Source organism: Mustela erminea, chromosome 5, assembly GCF_009829155.1.
Source record: "Mustela erminea isolate mMusErm1 chromosome 5, mMusErm1.Pri, whole genome shotgun sequence".
Taxonomy (NCBI): domain Eukaryota; kingdom Metazoa; phylum Chordata; class Mammalia; order Carnivora; family Mustelidae; genus Mustela; species Mustela erminea.
The window spans coordinates 64,160,173-64,179,268 of record NC_045618.1 but is presented as its reverse complement, the minus strand read 5'-3'; the positions used below and the strand labels follow the sequence as shown (position 1 = coordinate 64,179,268).

The 19,096-nt window shown below is 44.9% G+C and overlaps 1 protein-coding gene across 19 annotated transcripts in view; it reads left to right on the top strand.

The window, feature by feature from the left end:
* PPIP5K1 (diphosphoinositol pentakisphosphate kinase 1) overlaps positions 1-19,096 on the top strand; it is a 47,447-nt gene that overhangs the window by 1,968 nt on the left and 26,383 nt on the right. For 11 of the 19 annotated variants that reach the window (XM_032343511.1, XM_032343506.1, XM_032343509.1 and 8 more), the window contains exons 1-24: positions 1,419-1,544; positions 5,302-5,397; positions 5,866-6,040; positions 6,510-6,705; positions 7,126-7,216; positions 7,443-7,528; positions 7,855-8,009; positions 8,141-8,242; positions 8,691-8,852; positions 8,966-9,087; positions 10,349-10,450; positions 10,698-10,784; positions 10,901-10,976; positions 11,114-11,223; positions 11,309-11,391; positions 11,562-11,693; positions 11,860-11,981; positions 12,280-12,462; positions 16,490-16,631; positions 17,029-17,252; positions 17,565-17,692; positions 17,906-18,020; positions 18,186-18,293; positions 18,979-19,095. In XM_032343511.1, the coding sequence (XP_032199402.1) occupies positions 5,894-6,040; positions 6,510-6,705; positions 7,126-7,216; positions 7,443-7,528; positions 7,855-8,009; positions 8,141-8,242; positions 8,691-8,852; positions 8,966-9,087; positions 10,349-10,450; positions 10,698-10,784; positions 10,901-10,976; positions 11,114-11,223; positions 11,309-11,391; positions 11,562-11,693; positions 11,860-11,981; positions 12,280-12,462; positions 16,490-16,631; positions 17,029-17,252; positions 17,565-17,692; positions 17,906-18,020; positions 18,186-18,293; positions 18,979-19,095 (2,790 nt within the window). In that variant the 5' untranslated portion in view covers positions 1,419-1,544; positions 5,302-5,397; positions 5,866-5,893. The other 8 variants (XM_032343510.1, XM_032343507.1, XM_032343498.1 and 5 more) reach the window with 6 other exon arrangements.

The following is a 19,096-nucleotide window of genomic DNA, read 5'->3' as shown; positions in this document are numbered from 1 at the left end:
GTTCAAATTTGAATACTAGCTCCACTGAGAAAAGACATGATGTGTGTACTTTTCTTATTCCCTGTGAGCCTCTAACAGCCACATTAAAGCTCACTTTAAAAAATTATCCTATGGCATGCAGGAGGTAATTGATATATATGTATTTGATTTCTTTAATGATAATGATACCAATACTACTTAACATTTATAAAGCACTTTACAATTATAAAGAACTCTTGTATGTGTTATTTCACTGAATTGGATTGTTCCAATGGATGACCAGGGACTCAGCCTACATTTTTCAGGATGGGGTGAGAAAGACAAGTTAATTACCTAGAAGATGGTTTAATAACTTGATTGAAGGGTTGGAGTGGTGGAGAGAACACGAGCCTGAGTAGAACTCAGGAGGATTCTATTTCCCTTAGGGATGGTCCTTAGAATCATCCCAATCTCATCCAGGATGCCTTGGGGGTCAATATAATGAGGCACCTGACTGAAAAAGTGGTAGGTGAGGTTGCAGAAGAGAAACAGGGAACTTGGAATTGTCTTGACCAAGGAAACCTAAGTAAGGACGAAAAGATAAGAATAAAAATGCAAACACATACAAAATGCTTTCATATAATCAGTACTGTATGATTAGTTTTTTTTGTTTAAGATTTTATTTATTTATTTCACAGAGCAAGAGAGAGTGTGATCACAAGCAGTGGGAATGGCAGACACAAGGAGAGAGAGAAACAGGCTCCCCATGGAGCAGGGAGCCTGCTGTGCTCCATCCTAGGGTCCTGGGATCATGACCTGAGCCAAAGAAGACACTTATCTGATGGAGCCACCCAGGCGCCCCTGATTAGGTTTTTAAGCCACTCTCTTTCAGATGAAGAAATGGAGGCTGTTAGAAGTTCAGTGGCTTGTCCAAAGCTGCACAGCTATTAAAGGCAAGGCCAGGATTCAAACCCAGGTTTGTCTGGTTCCAAGGCTGGAAGAGGGGTAAAGAACGAGCCCAGTGTGGAGATCAGAACTATCTTGTCCAGTCTTCTCTGTCCATCCATTTTCTTGTCTCCTCCATAATAAGTCTCTTTGTTCCTTTCCTTAACTTTCTGATTTGTTTTTTTCTTTGTCTCTTTTTGTCTCCAGTCTACTCCTCTATATCTGTTAACATTTATCGGCTAAGTATGTCATACTCCTTTTGTTTAAACAAACAAACAGAAAACCTGGTTTTGTTTTCAAGGACGTGCAGTGGCACAAAATGTACCTCTTCCTCTGCATCTTGCTTCTTTCCTGCTCTTGGTCTCCCTGTAAAGTTTCTGTCAAAAACCAAGCGTCCGGGCTGTGCCGTGCCATGCCAACGCAGTTAGAAATCGGAGGAAGGGGAGCATCAGGTTGCATTCCCTCCCACTGCCGCTAGGGGCCACCCTCCTCCACGCAGAAGTGCGGGCCAACGCAGCCTGACTCTGTTGCCGGTGCGCGCCCTCCGCTGATTGGTGACACCGCAGGGAAGCCGCGCTTTGATTGGGCTGCTGTCAGGTGTCGCTGACGGCAGGTTCGGCTGCGCGAGCGCAGGGAGGCGGGTGAGCGAGGGCCGGGGGCGGTGGGGGAGTGGCTGGGGGCTGGGGGCGGTATCTGAGGGGGTGGGCTGGGTAAAGTGGGCTCGGTTGGTGCTGAGGGCAGTGTTTAGTACCCGCTGAGGGCAGCTTCGGAAAGAGGCCGGGCGGAGAGGCCTCAATGTCAGCGTAGGGAGAGTAAGGCGGGGGCGGGCGAAGGCTGGTGGAGTCGCATCCGAGGGCGGTATTCGTGACCGGGACCCGTGTGAGGAGAGACACCCGAGGGGGTCAGCGAGAGAAGAGCCGGGTTTGAGGATTTGCGGGAGGAAGAGGGAGTCCTGCGTGAGGAGCGGAGGCAGCAGTGGAGCGGGTCAGGGTGGGGAGGTCTGCGTGAGGAAGGGTGGAATGGAGTCGACGCGGGAGAGGATCGCTAGAGGCAGGGGTTGTTGCAGAGAAGAGGGGACCCTGGAGAAAGCTAGTGTGAGGACGGAACGGATCGTAGGCATTCTTGGTGGGGAATCATTGAGCGTTCGATATAGATATGTTACCAAGTGTAGTGACGACTCTGCGGGTTTCGAGGGCTGCTTAATGCTGGAGAATGACGGAGGGAGAGATTAGTTGGATTATTAATTGGATTAGTTGGTCAGTGGTGGGGGAGGGGCAGCAGTATTGTGAGTGGTTGGGGGGGTCAATGGAGAGTCATTTTTAGCAAATTAGGGGAAGAAGTATGGTTGGGTTGATAGAACAAGGGCATCGGCACAGTACATCAGTGTCAGAATATGGGTATGTATGAAGGAGTAAGCATTGCAGCTATAGGGAATTTAGGTGGGAAGAAGATCGTGTTGGTGGCCTGAGGAGTTTTGCCTTGTTGGAAATAATCTGCCTGAACTGTGTATTAATGTTTCCCCCTTTAGCACTAATGGTGCCCTGTATTAAGTGCGTGTTGATTAAGGAAATTAGAGGACTCCTGCAAACAACCCCGAATTCTAAGGGATAAAGAAGTTAGACAGTTTACCCTCTCTTCTGCCTTTTTAGATCTGATTTAACAGCCGTGTTTCTTTTTTTTTTTTTTTTTTTTTTAAGATTTTATTTATTTATTTGACAGAGAGAAATCACAAGTAGATGGAGAGGCAGGCAGAGAGAGAGAGAGGGAAGCAGGCTTCCTGCTGAGCAGAGAGCCCGATGCGGGCCTCGATCCCAGGACCCTGAGATCATGACCTGAGCCGAAGGCAGCGGCTTAACCCACTGAGCCACCCAGGCGCCCTACAGCCGTGTTTCTGAGATTACCCATCCGCCTCACCCTTTCTCCTTACTTACCTACCTTCTCCCCACCTCTGACCCTCCCTTTTTTTCCGTCTATTTGCATTTATTCAAGCGGGCGTTAGACTGCCCTTTAGCCCTTTTGTAGAGCTTCAAGTTTTCTTTTGTTTCGCAACAAAGTATTGAAGGAGAGGGGGATGGGGAGAAGGGCCCAGAAAACGGGAATAGCTCTTGGAATACCACATCAAATCCCAGCCTCTCAGAGGTACATCTAAATAAATCCTGGCTTATATCATAGCTATTTCTGTCAGGCTTCTATCTTAGCTTTGTTAACTATAAATTTAGGCCTTTCCATTTCTCTTTAGCCCCATGCTTGTGAACAGACTCTTTCCCATTCTATTACACTCCACCCTGCCCAACCCCATTTTAAAGTTATAATAGAATTTCAGGAAAATGACTCTATACATTCAGTAGAAAACCAGGAAGGACTTAATGGGAAAGAGGGAAAACCCCTGCTTCAGATAAAGGATAAAGGGTGCAAAAAAATTCAGCTTACTTAAACTATACAGGAACCTTGGGAATGCCACAGAGCATGGAAGTTGGGTCAGTTCACTAAAAAGGAGTTCAAGGAAATAGTGTATTAATCAGGAGGGGGAAGTGTATGTGTAAGACCTGTAAGAGACAACTGGAAATGTGGCGGTGGTGGTGTTTCTTTTAAGATTTTGTTTACCTGAGACAGTGAGAGAGCATAAGCTGGGTGAGGGAGAGGGAGAAGATGGTTCTCCACAGAGCAGGGATCCCTATGTGGGGCTCAGTCCCAGACCCTGGGATCATGACATAGGGCTTGGTCCCAGAATCCTGGGATCATGACCTGAGCTGAAAGCAAACGCTTCACTGACAGCCACCCAGCCTCCCGAGTACTGGAAATGTTAAGTACTGGAAATGTTAAGTCGAAGGAGCACGTTGTAGTTGAGTAGTGGAGTTATGCAGATGGTAAAGACTAGAAAGGTCAAGGTCTGCATAAAGGTTAGCTCTAACTTTCTAAATGTAATGGAAGGATTTAAAATAAAAATACAAAGTAATTGTTGAAGACTATTTAAAAAGTCCATAAGATGAAATCCATTTACTTATGGTGTTTGTGGCTTTCATTAGAGTCATTGTTTAGTATTTCTGAGAACTTTTAGAGAATGTGAAAAATTGCTGCTGGGTGACTCAATTATATTTTTGGAAAAAAGCAGCATATACTTATCCCTGCAAGTTAGTATTAACAAATGTTAACCTTGTGTGTATTTGCCTTAGATTTTTTTGACATATTTCAAAAAATTGAAGTAAACATTACAGATAAATTTGTAAAGTTCCACTCAGATCCTTCTCACTTCATTTTCCCCTCTCAGAGGTAAATATTACCATGACTTTAATGTCTTTCTTTCCAGTCCATATTTTTAGGCTTTTACTAATTATGCATACAGTCATAAATTTGTGTAATATTTTTTACTTATGCAAACTGAATTGTACTGCATGTGTATTTCTGCAGTTTGCATTTGGAAATTGTCCATATTATTACAGCTTTGATTCATTTTTAAAAACTGCTGTTTTAAAAATTGCTGTTATCATTTGTATTACTACACTGTATTTATCCATTCTACTTGTGACCTCTGAATTTTCAGTTCTTCCTGTTACCAGCAGTAAGGTTATGAACATCTTTGCCCATGCCTTGTTATGTGGAAGAGTTTTTTACTGCAGAAATTCTCAGCCTCGATACTACTAACATTTTGGACTGGATAATTCTTTGGTGTGGGGGAATATCCTATGCATTTGAAACTGTTAAGCAGCATCCTTGGCCTCTACTCATTAGATATCAGTAGCACCAGTTGTGACAACCAAAAATGCTTCCAATCAAATGTCCCCTGACCAGCATAATCACAATTAGTTAAGAACCACTGTGGTAGGTGTATGTATGGAGAAGTGGAGCTACCAGATTGTTCTAACTCAAGTGTAAGTTTTAAGATACTCTACTGATAATGGCTCTAGACAAAATTTTATCCTACTTGAGCTTCTGGTGTAAGGAACTTGGCTTAGAACAGACTTGGGTCTGTAGTACCAGGACATGGTAGAGAGAAAACTGATGTTTCGGTCTAATAATGGGTTAGAGGCTATTGTATGGATACCTGTATCCTCAACCTCCCAGTCAGCACTAGACCTCTTTCCTTGGCAGATTTTTCTGGACTTGGGCATTTGTCTTTTAAAGTAGAACACGTGAGGGAGGGACAGAGGTTATAGAGGATTTTAATGTTCTGATATAATGCTAAGGACATAGGGTTCCCTCAATAAATCTTTTTTGAGTTAATCCTTGGTAGGAATGAAGATGGGGCTTAAGGTCAAAAGCAGTAGAGCGCTCACATTCCCTCTGCCCTTTAATTAAATTTCTGAGTTCAACACTACTGTGGGGAGATGGTAAAGGGATAGGGACATTTTGGAATGAATCCAAAATGTGAAATGTCACTCTAATCTTTTCTTCTGGTAGGAATCAACAGTAGCCTTCCATGAGGAACTGCCTTTTCCACTTGCTGCTGGAGTTAATGGTGTTTCCTGCTGGCAGAATCGGGGACATGCCAGCACTGTAAGGGTTAACCTGCTTATTCTCTCACCAGTCTCATGGTTGGGAAAAGGAAAACCTTCCTTTTCTCTTAGGCATCTTTAGTCATGTAAAGTCATAGTCTGTCAAGTCATAACTCATGTGCCTCCTTTCCTGTTGCTCCTTCCTTTTTTTTTTTTTTTTTAAGATTTTAAAAATTTATTTGACAGAGAGAGAGAGATCACAAATAGAGAGGGGGGGGAGCAGACTCCTTGCTGAACAGAGAGCTCAATGCAGGGCTCAATCCCAGGACCCTGAGATCATGACCTGAGCCAAAGGCAGAGGCTTAACCCACTGAGCCACCTAAGCAACCCCCTGTTTCTCCTTCCTATCATAGTTTTGTTTCGTTTCCCCTAGTCTCCTTGTGGTTCCCTCTTTATCAATCCACATGCCCCATTCCCACCACTATAATAGTGTTTGGATTCTGAGCTAATGGGATACCCTCCATTGCAGAGCGGGATGAGTGGGTGCTCCGGCGGGGATGTGGTCACTGCCGGCCAGTGAGGGCGAGAGTGCCACAGCCCACTTCTTCCTGGGAGCTGGAGATGAGGGCCTGGGCACCCGTGGAATAGGCATGAGGACAGAAGAGAGTGACAGCGAGCTCCTTGAGGATGAGGAGGATGAAGTGGTAAGACTAAGGAAAATGATATAACTTGGTGTTGGGACCCTTTTCATAGAGAGTTGAGATTCCATTGGTTGGAGACACTTCTCTGCTCTCTTGAGAGGCATAGGTTTCCTGTTATAAACAGACCTTATCCCGATTAAGTGGAGAGGCAGTAGAAATTGGTTAGATTACCTCTCTTTCAATCCCCTGCCATTATGCTCTCATCCTGTTGTATCATTGTTATTGGTTCTCTGGCCCTTTTGCCTGACCACACATTTCCTACCATGGAAAGACTCCTATTCTTTAGGCAGTAGGAATCCCTACATGCACTCCATTCTAGACTGAGTTAGGAGACAAAATTTACTCCATAGTAAATGTTACTCCAAAGTCCTGACAAGGAACTCTGTGCCCAGAGGAGATGAGATGGGGTTTCTTAATAAGGATGGTCTCAGTGGAAAGTTCTTAAGTTCCTGACAATACTTCTTCTCGATAGCCTCCTGAACCTCAGATCATTGTTGGCATCTGCGCCATGACCAAGAAATCCAAGTCCAAGCCAATGACCCAAATCCTAGAACGACTCTGCAGGTTTGACTACCTAACTGTTATCATACTGGGAGAAGATGTGATCCTCAACGAACCTGTGGAAAACTGGCCATCTTGCCACTGCCTCATCTCTTTCCACTCCAAAGGTTGGAGTCTGAAGGAAAATGGGAGGGAATAGAGTTGGGAATGGTGGACTGGGAAATTACTGTCAAATAGTACAGAGGTCGTCAGCTCTTCCTGACCTACTGGAGAACAGTGCAGAGAGGTTTGCTTTCCCAATATCATGGAAGAGTTGCTGGAGGTGGTTTAAAGGTCTCATGTGAAGCTCAGAATCTAAGTCTCTGAACGTCTCTGACTGCACTGTGTCTCTGGAAGGACTCTAAAAGTAATATCTTTTTCACTTTTTCCTGATTGATATTCTAGACTTGGGAAGTTGGGCAGAAGGACAAGTAGTTGGTTGGATGGGTGGAGGAGTTTAGTGGGAACTTTAATACATCTATTTCTCTTGATCTTTTCTCTCTCTCTTTCACATTTTTTCTTTGATCTATTTCTTTTGTCTATCCCAGGATTTCCTCTGGACAAAGCTGTTGCTTACTCCAAGCTTCGAAACCCCTTTCTTATCAATGACCTGGCTATGCAGTATTACATCCAGGATAGGTATAGCTTTCTGTTGATTGGTGGGATGGTTGGCCCTGAGATCATATCCGTTTATAGAGCCCTCTCTGGGAGGAGCAAAGTCAAACAAACATGCCTAATTTTTGTATCATGCCCTCTTGAGTTCTCTACCCTGATATCTACCAGTTCCTCAGCAAATGAAATCCCTAGCCTCTTCCCTTGGTCACCATTGCCCACCTCTCCCAGCTAATTTATTTGGGGGCAACAGGAGGGAGGTTTACCGGATCCTGCAGGAGGAAGGCATTGATCTGCCTCGGTATGCTGTGCTCAACCGGGACCCTGCCCGGCCTGAGGGTGAGTACTTGGCTTTGTCCAGTCCTGCCCTGCCTTGCGTTCTATGACTTAACCCAGTTGTCCATCCTCTAGACATCTCCATATACTACTTATCTCAGTGAGCCTTTGGTTATTGGGTTATGTGAGAGTTAGAGCTATGGGTCTTTTAACAGAGCCTTGGACTTCTTATGTAGGTACTACTATATTTATATGCCACATAAATATTGCTGTACCCATTACTAACATGGTCATAGAAATTGGGGGATTATGGAGATTAAAACTCAGAGAAATGGGAGTTGGAGGTATTCTACAATTCTCAACCCTGGAAATGACCACATACCTTTCAGAATGCAACCTGATAGAAGGTGAAGACCAGGTAGAGGTAAATGGAGCTGTCTTCCCTAAGCCATTTGTGGAGAAGCCAGTGAGTGCAGAGGACCATAATGTTTACATCTACTATCCCAGTTCAGCTGGAGGAGGAAGTCAGCGCCTCTTCCGTAAGGTATGGGAGACATTTGAGCATTTGGGGAAGTCAGATAGGTAGAAGGACAAGAATGTGGTTGTGGGGAGGGAAGCTGGAGGATGTGAGGACAATGTGGAGGCAACACTTTTTTCTTCCTTTTCTTCCTGAAGATTGGCAGCCGAAGCAGCGTTTACTCTCCTGAGAGCAGTGTCCGAAAGACAGGATCATACATCTATGAGGAGTTTATGCCAACAGATGGCACAGATGTCAAGGTTATGGTGGATATAGGGATTTAAGAAGTCATAAATGTCTGGGTGGGATGGGGTGCTTGGGAAGCAAGTAGAGGTGTATGGAGAGAGTCATAGAAAATAAAGCGTGAATGTGATTTGCTTTTGTATTCGGGTGAAGATAGTGAGAGAAGTGGACCTTTACATGTTACTGTCAGAACAAGGGCAAGGGTAGTATGGAAAATGGTATAATGTTGGTAAGTTATTTCTTTAACGAGGACTAGATAATAGATCTGGAGGCCCAAAGAGAAACCTTCATAAAGATATTTTGGTGGGACTCAGTGAGAAAAATGTTGGTCTCCTTGTTCTTTGTACTCAGGGTTTTTTATTTTTGTTTTTACTCTTGAAACTAGTTTTCAGACCTAGTGCTCATATTATCTTCTCATATGCAGGATGAGCGGTGGGCATACTCAGTGATGCTATGTACCTGCAGGTATATACAGTGGGGCCTGATTATGCCCATGCTGAAGCCAGAAAATCTCCAGCTCTGGATGGGAAGGTCGAGCGAGACAGTGAAGGGAAAGAGATTCGATATCCAGTCATGCTGACTGCCATGGAAAAGCTGGTGGCCAGGAAAGTCTGCGTAGCTTTTAAGGTGGAGGAAGGCCCATGGTGGGTGGTGCTGTGGAATGAGGGCACGAGACAGGAGCAGGGGTTTGGGAAGAAAGAGTGGCTCTCTTGTTTTCATCTTGCCTCTTTCCACTGCAGCAAACAGTTTGTGGTTTTGACCTTCTTCGTGCCAATGGTCACTCCTTTGTGTGTGATGTCAATGGCTTCAGTTTTGTCAAGAATTCAATGAAATACTATGATGACTGTGCCAAGATTCTTGGGTAAGGGGCACAGTGGTCTGGACCGGGCAGAATGGGCTTAGAGAAGAGAGTTAGAAAGCTTTTGTTTTATTTTAAATATTGTAAAAAGGACTTACGAGTGAGAAAGGAAAACAGGAAAAGGGCTCCTTACCTTCTTGCCTTCCTAACATTGCACTCCCCAGTTAAAACTGTTAACAATTTTATACATACCAGTGTGTCTTCTTCTCCCATATATAAGCAACTATATTTATTATACTAAATGTGATCATACTGTAATACTGTTTTGAAACTTTTTTTTTAATTTACCACAAGTTATTTAAAAATGTGGAAAGAATGATGAATATGGTGAGTATTCATGTGTTCACTGTCAAGCTTTAGAAATAGAATATTAAGAATTGGGGTACCTGGGTGGCTCAGTTGGTTGAGTGGCTGACTCTTGATTTCTGCTCAGGTCATGATCTCAGGGTCCTGGGGATCGAGCCCTGTTTTGGGCTCCATGCTCTGTGGAGAGTCTGCTTAAGGATTCTCCCTCTCTCTGTGCCCCTCCCCCGTTGCATTCTTTGTCTCTAAAGTAAATAAATAGATTTTTTTTTAATGAGATTTTATTTTATTTTGTTTGATAGAGAGAGACACAGTGAGAGAGGGAACACAAGCAGGGGGATGGTGGGAGAAGGGAGAAGCAGGCTTCCTGCCAAGCAGGGAGCCCAATGTGGGGCTCGATCCCAGGACACCAGGATCACGACCTGTGCCAAAGGCAGCCACCTAACAACTGAGCCACCCAGGCACCCCTAAATAAATAGATCTTAAAAAAAAAAAAAGAATATAGTTGAGGCCCCTACCGTCCCCTTGCTAGTTACATCCCTTTCCCTCCCACCCAGATATAACCACAATCCTTAATTTGGTGTTTGTCATTCCCATGCAATTTTTTTTTTTTAAAGATTTATTTAATTTAGAGAAAGCGAGAGTGTGGGAAAGAGAAAGTGGGGGAAGGGACAGAGGGAGAGAATCTCAAGCAGACTCCCCAGTAAGCACAGAGCCTAATGTGAGGCTCAGTCTCAAGACCCATGAGATCATGACCCAAGCCGAAAGTGTCAGAAACTTAACCAAACAAACTGCCCCTATCATTCCCATGCATTTGTTAATACTTTACTACATCTTCGGGGAGTTTGGGGGGCATGTTTTTAGACTTTATATGACATTCTTCTGTAACTTGCTAATTTTGTGAGCTTTATTCACATGTGTGGTGCCAGTTCATTCATGCAATTCTTCATGTTTCTCCTAGGAACACCATCATGAGGGAGCTTGCTCCACAGTTCCAGATCCCATGGTCCATCCCCACAGAGGCTGAGGACATTCCCATTGTCCCTACCACATCTGGCACTATGTGAGCAAAAGTATAAAATTTGGAGTAACCTACTTAAGGCACCTGAGTCAGACCAGTGGTTACTTTCTGACATTACCATCTGACTAGTGGAGCCTGGGTATCTTTCAGGCGTTTTCCTTGACTTTGCCTATATGCCTAATCTCAGATAGTTTTTCCTCTGTTCTTTGACATGTCAAATAAGATGAAATGATGGGAGTTGGCGTGGGGTGGGTTAGAGGAGAGGCTCTAACAACATTCCCTATCTTAGGATGGAACTTCGTTGTGTCATTGCAATTATCCGTCATGGGGATCGTACCCCCAAACAGAAAATGAAGATGGAGGTGACACATCCAAGGTAGGAAGAATGTCCTAATTTAGACAGATACATTCTTGTGAAGGAGATGGGGATGGGGCAGCTCCCCAAGGTTTTAACTGTCTCACTTCATACTGAAGCTTTTCCTTATTTCTTAGATTTTTCAGTCTGTTTGAAAAACATGGTGGCTACAAGACGGGTAAATTAAAGCTGAAGCGGCCTGAGCAGCTACAGGTAATGTGGTGACTCTAGATGGGAAGGAGCAGAAAAGATCGAGAAAATAGGATTGGGTGCCTCAGTGAGAGGCCAGGATGGAAGAGTAACTTGCCAGGACTTGGGCTCCAGCGTGGATGTCCTGTCATTTCCTCTAGGAGGTGCTGGATATCACAAGGCTGTTACTGGCTGAACTGGAGAAAGAACCAGGTGGTGAGATCGAGGAGAAGACTGGGAAACTAGAGCAGCTGAAGTCTGTGCTGGAGATGTGAGAAAGGGAATAGGAAAGGGGAGCCAATGACAGTGAGAACTGGATGCTGGGGTACAGAGTAAACTGTGAGTTTATCCTACAGGTATGGTCATTTCTCTGGGATCAACCGGAAGGTGCAGTTGACCTACTATCCTCATGGAGTAAAAGCTACTAATGAGGGGCAAGGTAAGATATAATATCCCCTTCCCATTACCATTCAAGTCTCCTCTTATTCTTAAACCTTTAGATGACTTCTACCTCAAATCACCTTTCTGGACTCCTCAGAAGTCCTGATATTTAGACATCTCCACTATTTTCTTTAGATGAGACCTATTCTTTGCCCCTTATTCCTGCAGACCCACAGCAGGAGGCCCTGGCCCCATCTCTACTGCTGGTACTGAAGTGGGGGGGAGAACTGACTCCTGATGGCCGTGTTCAGGCTGAGGAGCTGGGGCGAGCTTTTCGCTGCATGTACCCTGGAGGACAGGGTGAGTATTTTGGAGGTAAATAGCAGGGCCTGGGTAAGATGGTTAGAGAATAAGTTGATGGAATGAACATTTAGAGGCAATGGGGAAGTTAATGGGGGAAAGAGCATTCTTTCTTCCATGTGGGTATTTATAGCAGTCCATTCCTGTTCCTCCCCTTTACCCTCAGGTGACTATGCTGGCTTCCCCGGTTGTGGGCTACTTCGTCTCCATAGCACTTTCCGCCACGATCTCAAGATCTATGCCTCTGATGAGGGCCGTGTCCAGATGACTGCTGCTGCCTTTGCCAAGGTGAACACTTAACAGTTCTCCCACAGTCCCAGCTTCCATTAGGTAGAGGAACCAAGAGTTTGGAGATGTAGTTGGAAAATGTTAGGATGTTTATGTGCTGTCTCAGAGAAGTTTCTGCTTGTGTCTAACAAATTTTGTACTACTGAGAATAAGCTGAGAATAATTAGTGGGGATAGGCCCTTGACCTATAACCCTCCTCTCCAAGCCAGCTCCCATTTGATCTCTGGGATCTAGGCCTTCTAGGCCTAGAGGAAGTTGACTGGAAGGAAAACTAATAGATGTCATGCTTCCTCTCCAGGGCCTTCTGGCTCTAGAAGGAGAGCTAACACCCATTTTGGTACAAATGGTGAAGAGTGCCAACATGAATGGGCTCCTAGACAGCGATGGTGATTCCTTGAGCAGCTGCCAGCATCGGGTGAAGGCTCGACTGCACCATATTTTGCAGCAGGATGCACCTTTTGGTCCTGAGGACTACGATCAGGTCAGGCTCTCCCTATTTTTGTGCCCAACCTACCCCCATCCCAAATTCCTAGAATTCTAAGTAGTAGTGATCGATAATGGTAGGCACTGCCTTCTGTACAATATCTCCTTTAATCCTTACCCTTTGAGGTAAGTATAGGTCTATAATCTCTTATCTACAATTTCAGAAACAAAAGATTGGGCACCAAAACCTGACATGATAAGACTATTTCTAATTCCTGTTTATTTTGTTTAGTGTAAATAGTCATATATTGTGCTGCAGAAATATAAATGTGTTTAGTTATGCCCTAAGCCCTGTTGGAGGTATTATATAATATGTGGCATATGTACTGTATTAATTTCCTGAAGTTTGAAAATTCTCAGTTCTGAAACTCAGCAGGTCACAAAGTTTCTGAATGAAATAATGTTTCAGTTGTTTATTGATGCATAAAAGACTATCCAACTCAGTTACTTAAAATAATATCCATTCTATTATCTTACTCATAATCCTAGGCTCAGCTGGTCTTGACTGGGGTGTCCCCTTTAGGGACAATTTTAATTGCCCTGCTACTGGCCAGGTTTTGGGGCTGAAACCATCTGAAGGCTCGACTGGGTTGCTAAGATGGCTGGACTATCTCCTTCTTGTTCTCCCTATAGTCTTCTCCTCCTGCTTGCTCTCCCTATAGTCCCTATAGTCCCTATAGGGGATCAAGCCCCTGCGCTGGGCTCCCTGCTCAGCAGGAAGCCTCTTCTCCCTCTCCCACTCCCTCTGCTTGTGTTCCCTCTCTCACTGTCTCTCTCTGTCAAAGAAAAAAAGAAAATATCTTTAAAAAAAAAAGATTTTATTAATTTGTCAGAGAGACAGTACAAGCAGGGGGAGCAACAGGCAGAGGAAGAAGTAGGCTCCTCGCTGCACAAGGAGCCTGATGTGGGACTCAATCCTAGGACCCTAGAATCATGCCCTGAGCCAAAGGCAGAGGCTTAACCGACTGAAACACCCAGGCATCCCATAGCCAGACTTCTTAAATGGTGGTGTAGGACAGACACCACAGAAGCAGAAGCTTCCGAGCTGTTTTTTTTTTTTTTTTAAGGATTTTATTTTTTTAATATTATTTTTAAAATTGTGTTTATTTATTTGAGAGAGAAAGCACACATGCACATACTTGGAGGGAGGGGCAGAGGGAGAGGGAGAAAGAGTTTTTTAAGCAGATTCTGTGCTGAATGTGGGGCTCAAGCTCACAACCCTGAGATCATGACCCAGCCAGAACCAAGAGTCAGATGCTTAACTGACTCTGCCACCCAGGCGCCCCTATTTTTTTTTTTTTAAGATTTTATTTATTTATTTGACAGATAGAGATCACAAGTAGACAGAGAAGCAGGCAAAGGGGGAAGGAAGCAGGCTCCCTGGTGAGCAGAGAGTGCAATGCAGGGCTTGATCCCAGGACCCTGAGATCATGATCTTAGCTGAAGGCAGAGGCTTAACACCGAGCCACCCAGGCATCCCGGTGCCCCTATTTTTAAGGTTGTGATCTCATGTTTGTGAGATTGAGCCCCACATCAGGCCACCCTCACTAGGGAGTCTGCTTGAGATTTTCTCTCCCTCTCCACATGCCCCTCCTGCTCATGCTTGCTCTCTCTCTCTCTCAAATAAATTTCAAAAAATACTTTATTTTTAAGTAACCTCTACACCAAATGGGCTTGAACTCACAGCCTCGAAATCAAAGAGCTGTATGCTCCAACAACTGAGCCAGCTCGGTGCCCCTTCCAAACTCTTTTAAAAAAGTGTAGGCCCAGAATTAATTAATATAATGTAACTTTGTGGTTCTGTTGTTGTTGTTTATTGGTTGCAAGCAGTCACAGGGCCTGTGCAGATTCTAGGCAAGGGAAGGTGACAAAGAATTAATGACTATATTTAATCCACCATAAGAACTGTGGACTTGTACTACTTTTCTCCCATTTTGCAGATGAGAAAACCTAGGCTCAGAAGAATTGAAGGAACCTTTCCAAGGTCACTCAGCTAGTATGAACCCAAGGAGTCTAACCTGAGAGCCCAGGCTGTTAGCCACTATAGTACATTGCCTCACAGTATTAATCACAGTGGGTGCCATTACCCAGTGTCATCTTTTTTCTATCTATCCAGCCATGATTGACTAGAGATCACGTGCCAGACAGTGATTTTATGCCATCCTACTACTGGTATCTTATTTCTGATGAGTTCTTTTTTTAAAGAAAATACCTTTTTTTTTTTTTTTTAAAGATTTTATATATTTATTTGACAGACAGATCACAAATAGGCAGAGAGAGAGGAGGAAACAGACTCCCCGCTGAGCAGAGACCCTGATGTGGGGCTCGATCCCAGGACCCTGGGATCATGACCTGAGCCGAAGGCAGAGGTTTTAACCCACTGAGCCACCCAGGCATCCCAAGAAAATACCTTTTTTAAATTGTAGTACCACTTGAATCATTTTTTTAAACGATTCTTTTTTAATTTTTTTTTTAAAGTACTCTTTACACTTAACATGAGGCTTGAAATCACAACCTTGAGATCAGGAGTTGCATGCTTTGAGCCAGTGGAATAATTTTTAAGCATACAGTTCAGTGACATTAAGTATATTCAGAGTATTACGTAACCATTTCTGATAGGTTCTTCAGTGAGCTAATAGCTGTGCACATTGCCTGGAGAATGTCATCTTTTGTGTTTTTCTCTGAGCAAGACTTGATAAGGGCAGGACCTTGCTCTCTTATGTTCCAATCCATTGCTCAATGTCAAACTCAAAAAGCTAAATCTCCCTTGCTTCTTTTTGTTAGCAAAAAGGACCTGGGTTGAATATGTGCATTCTACCCACAAGCCTCTTGTCCCTTCCCCATTCTTCATTGACTATTACTGTCCTGAAAGCTTGAGCTGGAGCCTCACTCTGAAGCAGGGCCTTTGCTGTAGGTCAGGCTAGCATTTCGTTAAGAGGAAAAAGATTTTATTATCTCTGTTACCCATTAATGAAACATTCTGTGGGGATTTTTTTTTTTAAATTTATCAGAGAGGGGGCGGGGAGAGAGTGAGCACAGGCAGACAGAATGGCAGGCAGAGGCAGAGGGAGAAGCAGGCTCCCTGCTGAGCAAGGAGCCCGATGTGGGACTCGATCCCAGGACGCTGGGATCATGACCTGAGCCGAAGGCAGCTGCTTAACCAACTGAGCCACCCAGGCATCCCCATTCTGTGGGGATTTTGAAGGGTTTTGGTTTAATCTTTATTCCCCAGCACTTCCCTTCCTTCCTTCCTTCTTTCCTTCCATTCTTTTTTTTTTTTTTTAAAGATTTTATTTATTTATTTGACAGACAGAGATCACAAGCAGGCAGAGAGGCAGGCAGAGAGAGAGGAGGAAGCAGGCTCCCCGCCAAGCAGAGAGCCCAATGCGGGACTTGATCCCAGGACCCTGAGACCATGACCCTAGACAAAGGCAGAGGCTCAGCCCACTGAACCACCCAGGCACCCCTTTCCTTCCATTCTTAATTCATTCCTTCCTTCCTTCCTTCCTTCCTTCCTTCCTTCCTTTCTTCTTGAGAGAAAGAGAGCGCACACAAGCAGGGTTCAGGAGAGAGGCCGAGGGAAAGCAGAGGAAGAATCTCAACCAGACTCCATGCTCCATGCAGGGCCTCACGTGGGGCTCAGTCTCAAGACCCTGAGATCATAACCTGAGCTGAATTCCAGAGTTGGACACTTAACTGACTGAGCCGCCCAGGTGCCCCTCCCAAGTATTTTCCATGTATATATTTTAAATTATTTATATATATGGGGCTCCTGGGTAGCTCAGTGGATTAAAGCCTCTGCCTTCAGCTCGGGTCATGATTTCAGGGTCCTGGGATCAAGCCCCACCAGTCCCCTCATCCTAGAACTGATAGTATGCCCTGTAGCCTAGGAATCTTCATTAGAGTGAACCTACAAAATGGATCTTACTTGCGGGTAGTTTCTGTAATAACCTCACAGGATTCTGGTCAATTTATTACCAGTTTATACAGAGCCTATCTTGCTTTTCATCTCCCTGTGCCCGTAGCTGGCTCCTACTGGAAGCACTTCCCTCCTCAACTCCATGGCTGTCATCCAGAATCCTGTGAAGGTCTGTGATCAGGTATTTGCCCTGATTGAAAACCTCACTCACCAGATCCGGGAACGGATGCAGGACCCCAAATCTGTAGGTGGGTATTAATAGTACTATCTTCCCTTCAAGGTTTCAGGTATGGATGGGTTCCTCAGGCACTCCTGTGTCCTCTCCTAAATGTCTGAGACAAGGCAGTCTCATCCCTCTGATTTGACTGCAGATTTTTTAGGGTCTTTTTTTTTTTTTTTTAAGATTTTATTTATTTGGGACACAGAGAGATATAAAGGGCACAAGCAGGGAGGAAGGGCAGAGGGAGAGGGAGAAGCAGACTCCCCACTGAGTGGGGAGCCTGATGTGGGGCTCAGTTCCAGAACCCTGGGATCATGATCTGAGCCAAAGGCAGATGCTCAACTGATTGAGCCACCCAGGCTCCCAGGGTCGTTTGTTAAGAAATAAAATCTTCAGTTCATTCTGACTGTCCATCTTCCTTCCAGACCTGCAACTCTACCACAGTGAGACACTAGAGCTTATGCTACAACGTTGGAGCAAACTGGAGCGTGACTTTCGACAGAAGAGTGGGCGCTATGATATCAGTAAGATCCCTGACATCTATGACTGTGTGAAGTATGATGTGCAGCACAATGGGAGTCTGGGACTACAAGGCACAGCAGAGTTGCTCCGTCTCTCTAAGGCATTGGCTGATGTGGTCATTCCCCAGGTGTGTGTCCTAGCCTAGGGGTACGGGCACTGGGAAAGGAAGGGGAGAAAAGCAGAAAGGAGGGATGGTGCGGGGCCCAGGGGAAAGAAACTTAAAAAAAGAGTAAGTTGAGTTGCTGTAATTCTCAGGCTCTGCTCTGGTTCTGAGTAAGTCCAAGAGGCTAGCTGAGAAACTTGGAAGAGGGGGAATGTGGTGGATATGAAAGAAACCCTAGACCTGAGGTGAAGAAAAACATCATCTTGGGCCTAGGAATATGAGGCAAGAGGGACGCAAGATTCACTGAGGTACTTATTCCTGGCCTGTGGCCCCTAGGAATACGGGATCAGTCGGGAGGAGAAACTGGAAATTGCTGTGGGCTTCTGTCTTCCACTGTTGCGGAAGATACTACTTGACCTGCAGAGAACCCACGAGGATGAGTCTGTCAACAAGCTGCATCCCCTGTGAGGGAGGGCTGGGAGGGGTGCTGGATGGAGGGAGGGGTGTGTCAGGGAGCCCTTGGGGGAATATAGGTTGGGACAGCTTGGGGAAGGAACCAAGAATAGAAGAGATCCTGGGGCGGAAAGGAGAGAAGTATTTGAGATGGGAGGAAAGAGTTTGTGGAAGGGTGGGAAGAGGATTATGTGATGGTGTGAATGACTTAGCTCTTATCTCAGGTACTCCCGAGGGGTGCTCTCCCCAGGCCGCCATGTTCGAACGCGTCTCTATTTCACCAGTGAAAGTCATGTCCACTCCCTACTCAGTGTCTTCCGTTATGGGGGTCTTCTTGATGTAAGGATCTTTTCTCCTCCAATCTATGAACGCTTTTTCCAGCATTTTTTTACTCTCCTCATGTTTCTCTTTTACTGCAAGCTTTCTGTATTCTCTTTGTCTCCCCGCCCCTTCCTTAACTCCCTTGTCCTTGGGCATTAGTTTTCCTCTTCTTGTGTTCTGTAGGAGACCCAGGATGCACAATGGCAGAGAGCTTTGGCTTATCTCAGTGCCATCTCAGAGCTCAACTATATGACCCAGATTGTCATCATGCTTTATGAGGACAACACACGGGTGAGGAGCTAACAGGGTGGGGTGAGGAGGGTACCCCCTCTTTCTCCTCCTTCCCATTTTAGAAAGAAACTTTCAAATCCTTATAACTTGTAGAATTCAGCGATGTTTGATACGGAAGCACAGCATGTCACAGAGAGGAACCTGGAGATTCCTACTGGAACAGAAAGTATTTGGGGATGTTGAGTTACTATCCATCAATATCCATGAGCCAGAGAGATAACATAGAGCATAACTCTGCATTAGGGAGGGTATAGAATTTGGGTTGATGTTATAATGAGTCTTTTTCTCTCAAACATTAACACCTTTTTTAATCTGGCTCCACAAAGATAAGTGTGGTGTTGTATGGATGTGTATGTTGTATGTATGTGTTAAGTGGGCTATTGTGTGTACTGTAGCAAAGCTGAATGACTGTGGGAGATGGATGGAAAGAGTTGTGGAACTGGGGGTTAGAAAGTCATGTGGAGTGGTGGATCTCAAATGGTGGAGGTGAGGGAATGAGGATCCTTTAACACTAGACTATAGTTAAGGGGAGGATATAATAGATCAGCCCCAGAATGGAGTAAGACATTGAAACATCAGCCCTGGGAGGATATATCCTCTGAGTTCCTTTCTGTTGTCCCTGCTTGGTCTTCCACCACCATATCCAACTTTTCCCACTACCCCTTCATCTGTTGATGCCCCATAGGATCCCTTATCAGAGGAGCGGTTCCATGTGGAGCTACACTTCAGCCCTGGAGTAAAAGGTGTTGAGGAAGAAGGCAGTGCCCCAACTGGCTGTGGATTCCGTCCAGCTTCTTCTGAGG